Source organism: Rhea pennata, chromosome 3 (genome assembly GCF_028389875.1).
Source record: "Rhea pennata isolate bPtePen1 chromosome 3, bPtePen1.pri, whole genome shotgun sequence".
In the NCBI taxonomy this organism is placed as follows: domain Eukaryota; kingdom Metazoa; phylum Chordata; class Aves; order Rheiformes; family Rheidae; genus Rhea; species Rhea pennata.
In genome coordinates this window covers 56,844,011-56,857,187 of record NC_084665.1, presented here as the reverse complement: position 1 = coordinate 56,857,187, position 13,177 = coordinate 56,844,011, and the positions used below count along the sequence as shown (strand labels likewise).

General features: G+C 40.7%; 1 protein-coding gene across 2 annotated transcripts in view; it reads right to left on the bottom strand.

Moving 5' to 3' along the window:
• SASH1 (SAM and SH3 domain containing 1) overlaps positions 1–13,177 on the bottom strand; it is a 125,075-nt gene that overhangs the window by 48,356 nt on the left and 63,542 nt on the right. The window contains exons 5-8 of one of the 2 annotated variants that reach the window (XM_062572360.1): positions 5,188–5,228; positions 3,601–3,687; positions 2,270–2,382; positions 430–531 (exon numbers count right to left, since the gene is read on the bottom strand). In XM_062572360.1, coding sequence (XP_062428344.1) covers positions 430–531; positions 2,270–2,382; positions 3,601–3,687; positions 5,188–5,228 — 343 coding nt within the window. The remainder of the gene's footprint in view (positions 1–429; positions 532–2,269; positions 2,383–3,600; positions 3,688–5,187; positions 5,229–13,177) is intronic. The other variant, XM_062572361.1, reaches the window with a different exon arrangement.

The following is a 13,177-nucleotide window of genomic DNA, read 5'->3' as shown; positions in this document are numbered from 1 at the left end:
CAGCTAGGATGTATCAACAGGCTCTAGGAAGGCCTAAGAAACTCTGCTGATTTACAGTAACTGAGAAGTAAAGTGTAACAGTTCCCTCTAAACAATCTAAAAAGCTTTTCCTGTGTAATTTGGAATATAACTGTTTTTGCTTCGTATCATTTGTGTTTAAAAAGCTCATTGACAAAGGGTTGGATTAAAAAAAAAAAAGTGATCATGTATACAGTTAAAGTTGATCTTTGCCCACAACACCATATCTTGAAGATTTTAAGTCTATGTTAACGATTTACTGCTGACAGAAGACAGCAGCACAAGATCAAATGGTGCAAAAGCTGTCATTAAGGAAATCACCATTGTAAAACTGGTTACCTTTGGACTGCAGTAAAAGCCATAGTATATTAAATGATACTTTAGAGCTGTATCAGAAGGACAGGTACTTACATTACAATTGGAAGACCCATCAAATGTTGAGTAAGAACCATCAGGCCAGTCTGTAGATTCTACAGTACTTGATTGCCTGTGCTGGGCTTCATATTCTTTCAGCTGAAATTCGAAAAGACTGAATGAAGATTTTCCAGTGAGAAGAAACTATTAATCTTCACAAAAGAGCAAGAATTCATGTCCTTTCAGGCTTTTTTTCCCATATCATTGTGGAACTGGAAAACTCAGAACTTTTGCATTGCATCTCTCACTTGTTTTTAAACTGAATTTTGTGTGTTTTAGAATCTAAAGAGTTTTTAGGATGAGATACAACTTTTTTGTTTGTTTTTAAAGAAAGTGAGCTGTAAACACTGAATTTTAAAAATGCTGGTTTACAGTAAGTATGTTACACATCTTCATCTCAAAAGCACAACTTACACTGGACAAACTGAATCGTGATAGTCTATATCTCGTTCATAAGGAAAATTATCTACAGTGAGAGACTCGGATCTTTTATAATCATAAAACTAATGATCATCTTTCTCATTTTCCAATAAAAGGCTGAAGTCATAAAATCTTACCCTCTGGAATCAAATTGTCCAGTGGACCAGAAAAGAAGTAATTATATCACAGAAATAAAAGTTGCTGCTAGTAATTCAGACCACTAGAGGGAATCAATACCAATACATATATTGAACTATACAGATCAGGTGCAACCCTCTTCCCACAAAACTTTCGACAGCAGAGAAGTCAAAGAATTCTCAGGCTTACCTCTTGTTAATTTTAAAATTTTGGATTTTTTTTTTTTCATTATGTGATACCCAGCAAAGAGTTATTTTCTTCAGACAACAGAACTTCATCTTCCATGACAATCTATTTCAGGATGTAATGTGTAAGTAAAAAGTACCTATCTGAGTACGAATTTGGGATCAGACTCATATTTTCTGAGCATCAGGTGCCCAAACAGAACACTGTGTGTTTCATCACAGTATTTTGTACATAGGAGCAAAATCAAGAGTGGTAGGGAAACTTTAACAGTGACCTTTCAGCTCCTGAACAATTAAAATCTAAGCCTTACTGCTGCACAAATACAATCTTTCATGGTTATTTTTTTCCTTGGGTTCATTAACATTCAGATTTTGTAAAAAAACAGTTGCGTCAGCCACTCTATTTATCAAAAAAAACATGTTTTCATTTTAACATCAAATGCCAAAAATGACCAAGTATGTTTTCTTGAAGCTTAATAGACAAAACACCACCTTTTCAGCTAAAAAAACAAGTAGGAGAAATTTCAGCTTGAAAGTTAGTATTTTATAAAATTTTAACGGGTGAAAATGGAAGCCTTCAATCAAATTGTCCTTTAGCCATAAGTAGCACAAAAATGGTATGAAGAAAATCCATTCTGAAGAGAATCAGGCAACCCCAGCAACACCTGAAGACTTTCTTTTACTATTTAAAAAAACCCTAGGAACATGTATGAAAAATAAGAGATACTATAGGTGGGATTCATCCGCCTTAATTTTAGACATCTGCAATGTAAATGTCCACACCTGAGCTTTTACCTGACTGACTCCCTTTACAGGCAATGGGGAGAAGTAAAAGCTTTTGGGATTCAATTCATCTACTATATATTGGAAATCCGCTTTCAGCTGAGATGACTCCCATCCTTGGTTAGCTAAGTCTCGCTTTTCCCATAAACAAGAAAATTGCCATCTGATTTATACTATCTAGCAAGATGAGATAAACAGGCAGGTTTTCTCCCCTTCTGATATCCTTTCAAAGCAACTGCAAACTCCCAATTGTCATTTCCTACATCCTAAAACATCTTTCTCAAGGAAACTGAGTTGTGCACACATCATACCCTAGCAAGTGCTTCCTCTATGGTGATCATCTTCTCTTTGACCATCATCATCAGCTGGATCCGTTCCTCATCACTCATTGTGATTTCACTGGCCACATATCCTACATCCTCTCCTGGAGGAAAAAGGAAAGAGATAATAAGCATGTGTAAGAAGTCATGCATGGAGAGAGGTGTATATTGAAATTCCAATGCCCTAGAATCTGGTTGCTATGTGGATCTGGCTGGCCTTCCCAGACCTTCCCCAGAGCAGTCTCATAGTATGATTTGAATGGTGTAACTGAACAAGACAGTGATAAGCTTATTGATAAACTACATAAATTAGGGCTACAAAACTAAGTCTACTTTGACACTGAAATCAAGAGAGCATGACAAGGAGAAACAAAATGTGACCCAAATCATCAGGTGGTTATCAAGCCTGAAGTCATCTGAGACAAGAATCAAAGAAATGAGAAAGTCCTAACGCTGAAGAAGTCCTGAACTTAGCCGTGAGGAAGAGTCTGTTGCTAGAGCAGATGCAACGCCTTTCCAGGAATGGTGTACCAAGCCCTCCTAGCTGCAGACAGGCCACACTGCTCAATCTGTCCAGACTATGCAACTGGCAACTGAGCTGACATAGGGTGTTAGATGTGTTTGGGCTCCCACATCAACACTTGGAACTTGTCTGGAGAGCAAACAAAGATCCATGCTTAACTGACTGTGTAAATGTGCCCCTTTTCAACCTCATAAATGGGTTCCTGTCATCTTTCCCAATATATCTGAACATAGCCATAGTGATTTGGGGAAGCATCTGTTTGCAACATAAGGATCTAAGACTTCTTAGATGGGGAAACAGGAATTTTCTTCATGAAGAAGAATACTTAAAGAACTGCACAGCTGTATCTTTGAGATGCACTAGAGAAAGAGATCTGACAATTTGAGTGAAATGGAGCCTACATTTTCACTATTCACCTGCACTTTTATTATTGTTTCTTGTGGTAGCTTTTCCTGCAATGGGAGAAAGGCTGGGTTCAGGCCTAAAGCAAACAGGTCAAAGAAAGAGAATGTCAGTCAAGTCAGGATCAGAAGTAAAAGCACCTGGTTAATTTACACATACTATTTATAAATGCTTATGACTCTGTGTGTTTGTACACCGTCACTGACACAAGTACCGTTAGGTATGAAGGCTTCCAGCTTCATACAGTTGCAGCCTCACAGAATGCAATTCATCTTCCTGAGCTTTGCATATCTACAAACCCATAACTTTCACACTGTTATAAATGAATTTTACTCTTTTGTGATTTTTGCTCTTTATATTTTATATGGATAGGTTGTGTGTCCTTAAAAGGATTTACCTTTGGAAGTCTGTCTTATTAGCCCTTTTTGGTTCTTCCGGAAATTCTGCCAAAAATATTTATTCTTCTTTTTCCAGTCTGCTTTCCCTAAAAGGAAAGTGGGAAGGCAGGGGGTGAGGAGAAGGAGAAAGAGAATTTTGGAAAGAAACATTAGTTAGTAAACATCAGAGAAGTTTTCAAGCATTAAGTTGTACTTTCTATGTCAAAAACAAGAATAAAGAATAAGCAAATCTTCTGCTTTTCCTAATGTAGTCTATACTAGAACTACGCTGATGTAGCTGTCCCAAGGAAATGCGCATTCTTTGATAACTGCCAATGCTATAGAGGGCTGAGATAAGCCAGTAACTTAAACATTTTGAACTACAAACAGAAAATATTTTACATTCATTTTGGTATTTATTGAGTTGTTAATGTCAAGTCTGGAAGTGTTTTTGCAATGTTTTGTTGGTTTATTCTCTTTAGCTCAACCATAATTTTGTAGCCTAAGCCGCAAGTCAGATAAGGAATTTTCTAATGTGTGTGTACATATCTATACAGAAGAGAAATCCTTTATGTGTGTGTGTGTGTATCTATATACACATACATACTTACACATACACACACACATTTTGCTACTTGACTTGAAAAATTTTATGAGACTATTAGCTATATTTGTGAATCCTGCACTTTTTGTGCCAGCACTGCACAAGGTGGGGACTCGCTCTCCATTAATACCAGATCTGTGTATTGCCTGGTGACCAGCAATATTTGTCTTAAAAAACAAAGAGGGTCTGGATCAAAGGAGGACATACAATTATGTTCTACTGCACTAGCCAGGATGCATGCTATAAAGTTAATGCCATCCACAAGAGAACATAATGTGCCTTATCTGGCAGAAAGGCTATGATACAGAGCTTATCAGAGCATCATGCCACTTTCGAAAAATTTAGATGAACCTAGTTTATACTGGACCACTGCATTTCTGCATATTACCATAGCATTTTGGATCTTGCCCTAGGAGCACTAAAACTGGATTTACTGACTCTCTGAGATATAGCTCCAAATTACTCTGTGATGTCTCAAGAAAAATTAAAAGCAAGCAGTGAACAATGAACAAAATAAATAAGAAATCCAGAATTTTATCAGTTTAACTAGTGAGTTAGGATAACAACTAATTATTTCTGAACTAATTATAGTAAGTCAAAAAACAAAAGAAATACAACAGAAAACAAATACATATTTAAGAATGCAAAATATTTCAGAAATAAAGAGGCGACATTAACAAAAATAACAAAAAAATATTGGTAGTAGTTTTCAGAATACAAACAAATAGGCTAGTAGTGATCTAGTATCTGGATATCTGAAATTCAGCAGAACAAGTCAAAAGCTACATATTTACGAAATGACAATTCTAGCTGGGCAATTTCTCACCAAGACATCCAACATACCATTTTTAAAGCTGTTAAGACTCACCCTCCCTACACACCCAAATGCTGCTGACTTCTGCTGGCATTATGTTTATTCAGTTCTTTGCATCCTAGCACAAGCAAAACTGAAAAACCGCTTAAGAATTCAACAGAAGTATCAAATAAAATGAAACATACTGACCTACAGAGCCTTCTTCAGAACTTGATTTATGAACAGAGAGCCTAGAACACAAAAGAGAAATGGACTTATTGATGCAGACTTCTCACATTTCATGGGAGCTGTCAGATTACTGTAACTTACAGTTTCCAAACAATCTATCATGAGTTGTTTTCTCTTCCCTTTTCTTCCCAACACACCAAGTTGGAAACAGCAACCGAATCCACTGGTCAGACTACATTAACTGAGTTCCCCTCTGAAAGCTCTGAAATAAGCCCTTTGTGACCAGTATAGAAACATATATACTGATGGAAAACTATGGTTAAGCCAACGGAGTCTAGGGATCCCTCAGAAAAACACTTTTTCATATACTTCCCCCCTTCTCATTTGTAAAATAGTATTTTGACTGCCTTAGAAGCTGCAGTACTGGGATGCTGGTATTTGTTTACTTGTATAACAATTTTAACCTATTTGTCTTTCACCTGAAAATACTTCATAAATATTCATTCATTAAACTTTCAGAAAGCTGCTGTAAAGAAGAGAGGCGTATTTAAGACTCCTCTTTAAAAGATTTACATTTAAAGACAAGGTGAAAAGAATGTGTCCAGACCCTATGAACTGTGTCCACAGATGGCAGGAGACTGCAGGCTCTTTCTCCTGATTCCCATCTCTATGTTTTCCCCTTAGTTTTCACTCAAAAGCTAGCTAGAGAGACTTATTCTAAAAGAACATGGACTTTACAAACAACCCACCAAAACAGTAAGTAAACATTTTTCCCCCTCAGTCTTTAAGCTCATTGAACTAGTTTTCAGTAACGGATTTCAACCCTGTGCCAACAGTTCAGTGTGGGATCTCTGACAAGCCACCGTTACCCCATTCAGCTGCCTTTTTTCTGTCTGTATAAACGGAGCTAATAGAAATTACCCAATCTTGTGAAATTCTTTGAAGCCTTCCTATGGGACTCTCTATTTAACCAAGCTGAGCCAAACCAGCGAAACGACTTCTGCCAGCTTCAACGGCTTTGCTTGAGGCTCCAAGGGCAAAGCATCACTGCCGTGATTTTGCTCCGCGAGCTCTGCCCTGACAATGCCCCACTGAGCTCTGGCTGTGCCGAGCCCGCGCAAAATGGAAACACACGTATGCCAGCATACCAACAAGACCTCAAGCCAAACCCTTCTTTGAACGAGATCACGTTAAGACATGTACGGCATATTCTAGTTGCTGCCCCTAGTTTTTGCACAGGCTCCCTGCACTTTCTTAGACTCCCAGGAGAGGGCATTGAAGAGTTTTTGATAAATTCACCAAGTCTCTTGAAGGAAAATTTTAGTTTAAACCAGTTCAGATTGTAAAAAGTGCAAGCAATTACTGGCCAACGTTTTGTAACCATGAAAAACACACTCGTCAATTTACATCATTAAATGGGAAATGAGACAGTATGAAGTTTCAGTTTGATTTAGTAATTCATCTAGGCAAACAAGGCTTGGCACAGTAAAGCTGTGAAATGCCACTGCCTTAAACTTCAGTCTGATTAGAAATTTAATCTAGCACAAGCTTTACACCAACTGAAGCAACCAAATACCAGATTTGGGCAGCATCAGATGGAAGGAGACGTTTACTAATTTCCTTGCTGCTGAAGTTTACCCTTGGAGGGGAAAAGTTAATGATACATGTGATTTGCAGCCAAATACTTAGTTTTCAGAAGCCTGAATAACAAACATAGGACTTTTCAGGTAAAATTCCCAGAAAACCCAGTGTCAAAATCAACGCTTAACAAGGCCAGGATTTTATCTTGCTATTCATAGGTAAAGCTGTCAATATATTCTAAATAAAGGGCCATGAGATAAAAACTAGGTGGACTTTTGTATGGAGACAACAATGTAAAAAGAAAGCCAAGTTCTGATGGAACTAAAAAACCAGATTCCACTAACATACTGCACCTGGGCATAGACCTCACCCATCAAGCTAACACAGTTATTCTACTTATCTTTCATGAACTCACTATCCTCTAAATTCACCAAATCACCATCCTTAGAAATTAAATCTATTAATCACACAACTTTGCTTCATCAGTAAATTCAGCCTGAAACTAAGGAGACAACCGCTTGCACTGTTCAACCTCCAAATCCATTTTAATCCTTTTCTTCTCTTCTGTAGTTGCCAACAGTGACGCAAATAAGTAGCAGGTGTAGTGGCAATGTTTGCCATTTGGCATCTGTTCACTGGGAATTGGCCTGAGCCACCAGCTTGTCCCCCACTGGTTACCAAAAAAGGGGAACAATGGCAGGAGCAAACTTCTGATGTTCCTGAACTAGACACAGTAAGGAGAAGAGAAGTACTCGCAGCAAGCAGACCACCTTCTCATTTATAACTGATTTGAAAGCTATACAGAGTTTCATTAGAGGATGCAAATTCCAATTATCCTGTCATGCATTCTCTAAAGAGGAAATCTTCCATGTCTGGACTGACCTTGAAAATGCTAACAGCTGGTCTTAAAGGATGGAAATGCTGACAAAACCTACCACATACAGCCTGATAAGATAACGTGTTTGCCTCTGAGTTCTATCAGACAACTCTGACGCTTTAAAATCCTCAGTGAAATCAATCACGCGTTTTACTTTCTAGATGTCTCGTGAAAAATTCCATGCTACCTCGGAGTTGCTTTATGTTTGATTTGCCAATTACACTCCCTTACTGTGTTAAATCGGCAGCTCCTCTGTGAACGTGCACTGAAAGTGATTTGTGCTCTTCCATTCATAGACTGATAACTTGTACTGAAAGTTAATGATGCAGTGACACTTGGCAGAAGTTTCAGCACTGCATGTCTGAAAGGGAGCCAAATGCCATTACTCCACCGTGGAGGCCCTCATTTTTGTTGTGGTCTGATGTACAACTTCATTAGCAAGCTTTCACATGAAATGTGCTCTGTCACAGCATATAGCAGACAAAATCTATGGATGTATGTTCAGACAAGAAGGAAGAAAAAAGATTTATGGCCAGAGGGAAGGAGTATTTTCTTATCAGCGCAGAATCTTTGGAAGTGAGTTTAAGAATGGGTCAAAACTTTCATCCATTTATCTCACAAATTCCAAATGAGCTCTAGGCCTGTGCTTAGATCCTCTAGGGGTCACTGTGCTGAAACCTTAAAAAAAAAAAAAAAAAAAAAAAAGCAAATGGTAAAATAGAATACCTAAAAATTGTAAAAGTTAAGCTACTTTGGGGAATAACAGAAAATATTTCTACATTCCCGCCTTAGAGAGATGATGGGTTTCAGCAGAGTTTAGTATATTTTATCAGAACACTCAGTGACACAAAATTAGGTGCATCTTTCAAATACTGGAAGTTTGCCAGTTGCACATGACAGAGTACCTGGGCATACCAGTTGATAAAAGACGACTGAGAAAAAGCCACTGTAATTCTAAAAGGCATAAGGATGAGAAATTCCAATGGCAGCATGAAGGATGAATATATACAGAAATATTCTGCACAATTGTAATTACTCATGTTTAAAAAGGATGAATTCAGACCAGAAGAGTTAAGCGTAAAAGCTGTTAGGAGAGCCAGAGCAATGCACAGGTTATCTTAAGAGAGAAGGCTGGGAAAGTTTTGCCTGCTCAGCTTGTCAAACTGAAAGCTGCAAGAAGATTAATTTACTCCCTATTAATACAACAGGCACAGGAACAAATGGATATAAGCTGGAAAGAAATTAGAAAAGAGGAAGTTAAAATTTCCTATCTGGACAAGCTTTCAACAGTAGGTGGAGGATGGGAGAGAAGCAGCAAAAGGCCTAACTGCTTCAAGAGGGTCCTTGAAAGATATGGAAGAGAGACGATGCTTTTGCTAAGGAAGAGCTGGGCACGCAGGCTGCCTCTGGAGGGCACTTCCAAGTTCTTTTAGCAGCCTGTAGGTTCATCACCTTTACATGCAAAGCCAGGCGTGCAAAATGGTCTTCGAACCTATCTTTTGATTCAGCAGCTGGAACGACCTTGCTATACGGAAGCATTCCCTCCTTTTACAAATTACCCCTCGAGTTCTGGAGACGGGCTCCAGAAATCAGAGTACGAGGAAGAACCAACACACATGTTTGCGACAGAGGCCCACTGAGACCCTATCTGACTATAAGCAAGGCTTTTAACCAGGCTGTATTGAACTTCTGGGCTAGGGCTTTACCTCTTAACTCCGGACTGATTCTGATCTCAGATAGAAAAATGCCAGAGCTTATCTTGCATAGACAGTAGTTGATTTTACAAGACACGCAGTCATACGTGCCCTGAGATGTGAAACAGCTTTGTGCTGGTACATTACAGAATTGCAAAAGGAAACAAATGACACCATGTGCTGCTTTTATGAATGCGTCTGTTGACTTTTGAAGAAAAAGAAAACAAACATGAGAGCTGAGAATGACATAATTTTTGATAGGTTTTTGTTTTATCACTAAGTATTTTAAATGCAGATGTGCTTTAACACACAGCCACATCTCATTTATGCACCATAAAATCCACAGGTGCGTAGCACTATCTGATAATGAAGCCACTACTGTTACGATCTTCAATAAACTGACACTAGCCCTCTTTTTTCTTCCCAATGACTATTTATAACCCATTGAGGAAAACGCTTGGGATGGGATTTTCAATCTACAAATATTATTCACGTTCCTAGTGGTGAATAAACCACTACAAAAGGCTGCAGTGGCTCTGCTGCAAAGCCATTTCGTTATCCGCGTGCGCTAGAAAAGGCCCAGTCACAAAATTAGTATGAAAAACCGACAGATCTGTAACTGCTCCTGACCGAGTACAAGATAATTTATCTAACTGGGGCTGGTGCGGGGAGGAAAATGGGCCTTTAGTATTTTTTTTTTTTTATCAAATTTGCATGGACCTGAAGCGAAAGCAGGCCTGCCAGGTTCCGACCTTGCCGGCACCGCTGTGAGCACGAGACGGAAAGCAAAGAGGTTTCATTCGATTAGCTTCTCATTGGGTTTCCATAGCAATGGCTCTTCAAGCAGGTCAAAACTTTCTCAGTGGAAACACACACAGCGCGGGCCGTGTGTGCCTACGCGCGCTCCCTACCACGACCCCCAGGGCAGGAGCCCCGCCGGCTCCCCGAGCTCCCCGCGCCAGCGGGCGCAACTCTCAGCTGAAAACTCTCCGACGGCAAAGACCGGGGAGCGGCGGTAACGAACGCAACGCACCCCTCCGTGAAAAGAGCCCTTCACGGCGCCTAACGCAGAGCTACCCGCATTGAGATCTTCTCCCAGCCGCTGAAAGGCGCCCCGGTTCCCCGGCTCACGTGTGGCGGCCGCGCTTGGCTGGCCTCTCGCGCCCGTTGTGAGGGCTATTGTGGGAGTTTCCTGCCCTACTTCTCCTCGGGAGGCTGCTTAAAGGCAGCGTGAATAGCCTGGCTTTGACTAAATCAGGCCTCAGACGAGTGAACACAGGGCCGTACACATCCACTGATTCTCGCCGATTCCTGCAAGCACAGGGCGCACAGGAACGCATCTTAAACGCAGACGTCTCAAGCAGAGCAAGCTGGTATTTTTTCCTCCTTTTTCCCCTCTAATATTCCTTTCCATTTTTAACCTACCCCCAAAGGAACAATTTATTCTCTCACTAATTAAGGGCAGCCTTTGGCGTCCTGGCCGCGCGGGGGGGTTGTTTGTTTTCCCGTTTTCTCCGTTTCCCTCTCGTGGCCTCCTGTCCCCTGTGTCAGGGCAGCGCTCCCGGTTCCTTGCGGACGAGCTCGCAGAGAGCTGCCACAGTTAATTTCAGCGCCCTGACAAGCTGCCAGAATCAAATATGACAGAACTGAAGCCCTCACACCCAAGACCTGGAGTAATGATTTAACGACCTCCTGCATTCAAGGCTTGACCTGCAGTCCACAGGCTTCAGAGGAAGAGGATTAGGAAATCTGTTGTCAAAAATCACTGGCAAAAGTCAGGAGATCAGCATATCAAAGGGGCCAGAATTTAGGCCTGCATGAACTCTTTTGCAAAATGAAAGCCTTTCTTTTTTTTTGTTCTTTTTTTTTTTTTTTTTAGGACACTGCTGTTTTCACTAAAAAAAAAAAAAAAAAAAAACAACTGGAAAATGGAAACACTGAACTGCAGGCATTCTCCCTGCCTTAGGCTGATTCGGAGTTCAAGTTTATACCACAGGACGGTGACTGGCTTTACCACAGCATATCCATTGCAGCAAACCTTTAAGAATAGATTCGATCAATAGTTTCTCCTACGGCAACGACAAAGCATGCAGATACCTGCTTTTGCTGTGGCTTCGCTGGCTGTCTGCTGGCAGCCTCAGAGAAAGCCCTAGCCACTGAGGCACCCTACAACTCCTCCTCTACCAGTCGTAACACGCAATCACCGACCAGCCCAAACCGTATGAATTCAACTTGCGAGGAGCTCAGCGTTAAGACGTGCATGCGGCACGCAGAGAGCATGAGAAAGACGTTCCCTCCCGTGAACAGCTGAAGCCGGAGTTCAGCACACAGCTGCGGGGGGCGCAGGAGCTCCCCTACGCTGGCAGGCAAGGCCCCCACGCAATGCTGCACTGCACAGCGTGCTCTCCAGCATGTTCTGCCTGACAAGCCTGTTTCTGCTCTGCTCCCTATGCTGGGAGAGTCTTGCATTCGGGTCTTGAGAATCACTGGATAGACAATGCTTAAAATGTGCTGTGCTGCCTGAGAAGTCCACCAGGTTGGACTGTGGTGTGTGTTTAATATGAACTATAACCATTTATTTGGTCAGCAATGCGTTTTGAGTGGTACAGTTTAAGAAACAGCAAGCAATTCACATAGGATGTGGCAATTCATAACATCCACTGGCATGCAAAGGTGATGGGAATGCCTGTGAAATGCCAGATACATCCACAACTATCACTCCATGAGTTGTTTTTTGTCCTTCCTTTCTCTTGCAGCTGCAGAGGAAAAAAAAATGAGCATACAGGAGTGATTGTACCTCATCCTATCTGTATGCAGTGTTCTTGGGTCGCTCACTCTCTCCTCTCTTTCCTGGCAGTTCTCTGATACATCCCATTTGAAACTTGCCCAGAAGCCAGCAGTGACCAGCCAGTGACAGCAAACAGATCTATCTCCCAGGAGATAAAACACACAACTTCCCCTCTGCAACATCCCCAGTTCTTCTAAAAACAGGATGAGCGCCAGGATGCAGAAGCCTGAGTTCAGGGGACCGAGTTTAACCTGGATTTCCTGGCAAACATGTAGAGCTCATCAGTCTGTCATGTAGACTTGACTGCTCAAAACGGGAACTGCAAACAGGCTAAAAGTTGGATTACATTGTTTTAAATACTCTGTTTACAATTATGAGAAAACTCTGCTCCATCTCCTGCTTGAGTAAACATCCTTGGGGTGTTGCCATCAGTTAGAAATAATAGGAATTGTATCTACACTACATCCCTGGATCAACTTGTTACGGGGACAAAGGAGCAATAATAACTACTGAGAACACATTCACTGGGTATTTGTTACATTGACCATTCTTCTAGCAAACCCAGGAGTCAGTGTGGCTGTATAGGAGCACTCACAGTTCTGGGGAGATCTGTGTTCAAAATTAAAAATATCACTGTTACAGATAAAGATGTTGTTGCCACTCTGCTGAAGACACACTGAGAATCTGCAAAATTACACTAGCACAACATCTGATAAGAGTGCAATTTAAAAAGAGAAGGGAACTTTGGAATGGCAGAGAGGAATGAAATTTACTATTATGAGAAAAAAGTTTCAGACAAGTCGTTACATGTTTTGAGTTATTTGCTGAGTATTATACGACTAGGAAGCCTGCCCAACTGTTTCAATTTACAGCAGGAACACTAGTATGGCCAAAAACTCAGAGCAATTGAGCGCTGAAAAAGTGAACAAATATGACTTTGTTTTCTGTTGTTTACTGATAGCTTTTGAGGCCACATCAGTATCCTTGGTGTTATCCTCCACACAACTTCATGTAAATCTTAGAGGCCTTTGCTACAGTGATTTTTTTTTCTCTGCTTATTACAATCAATCC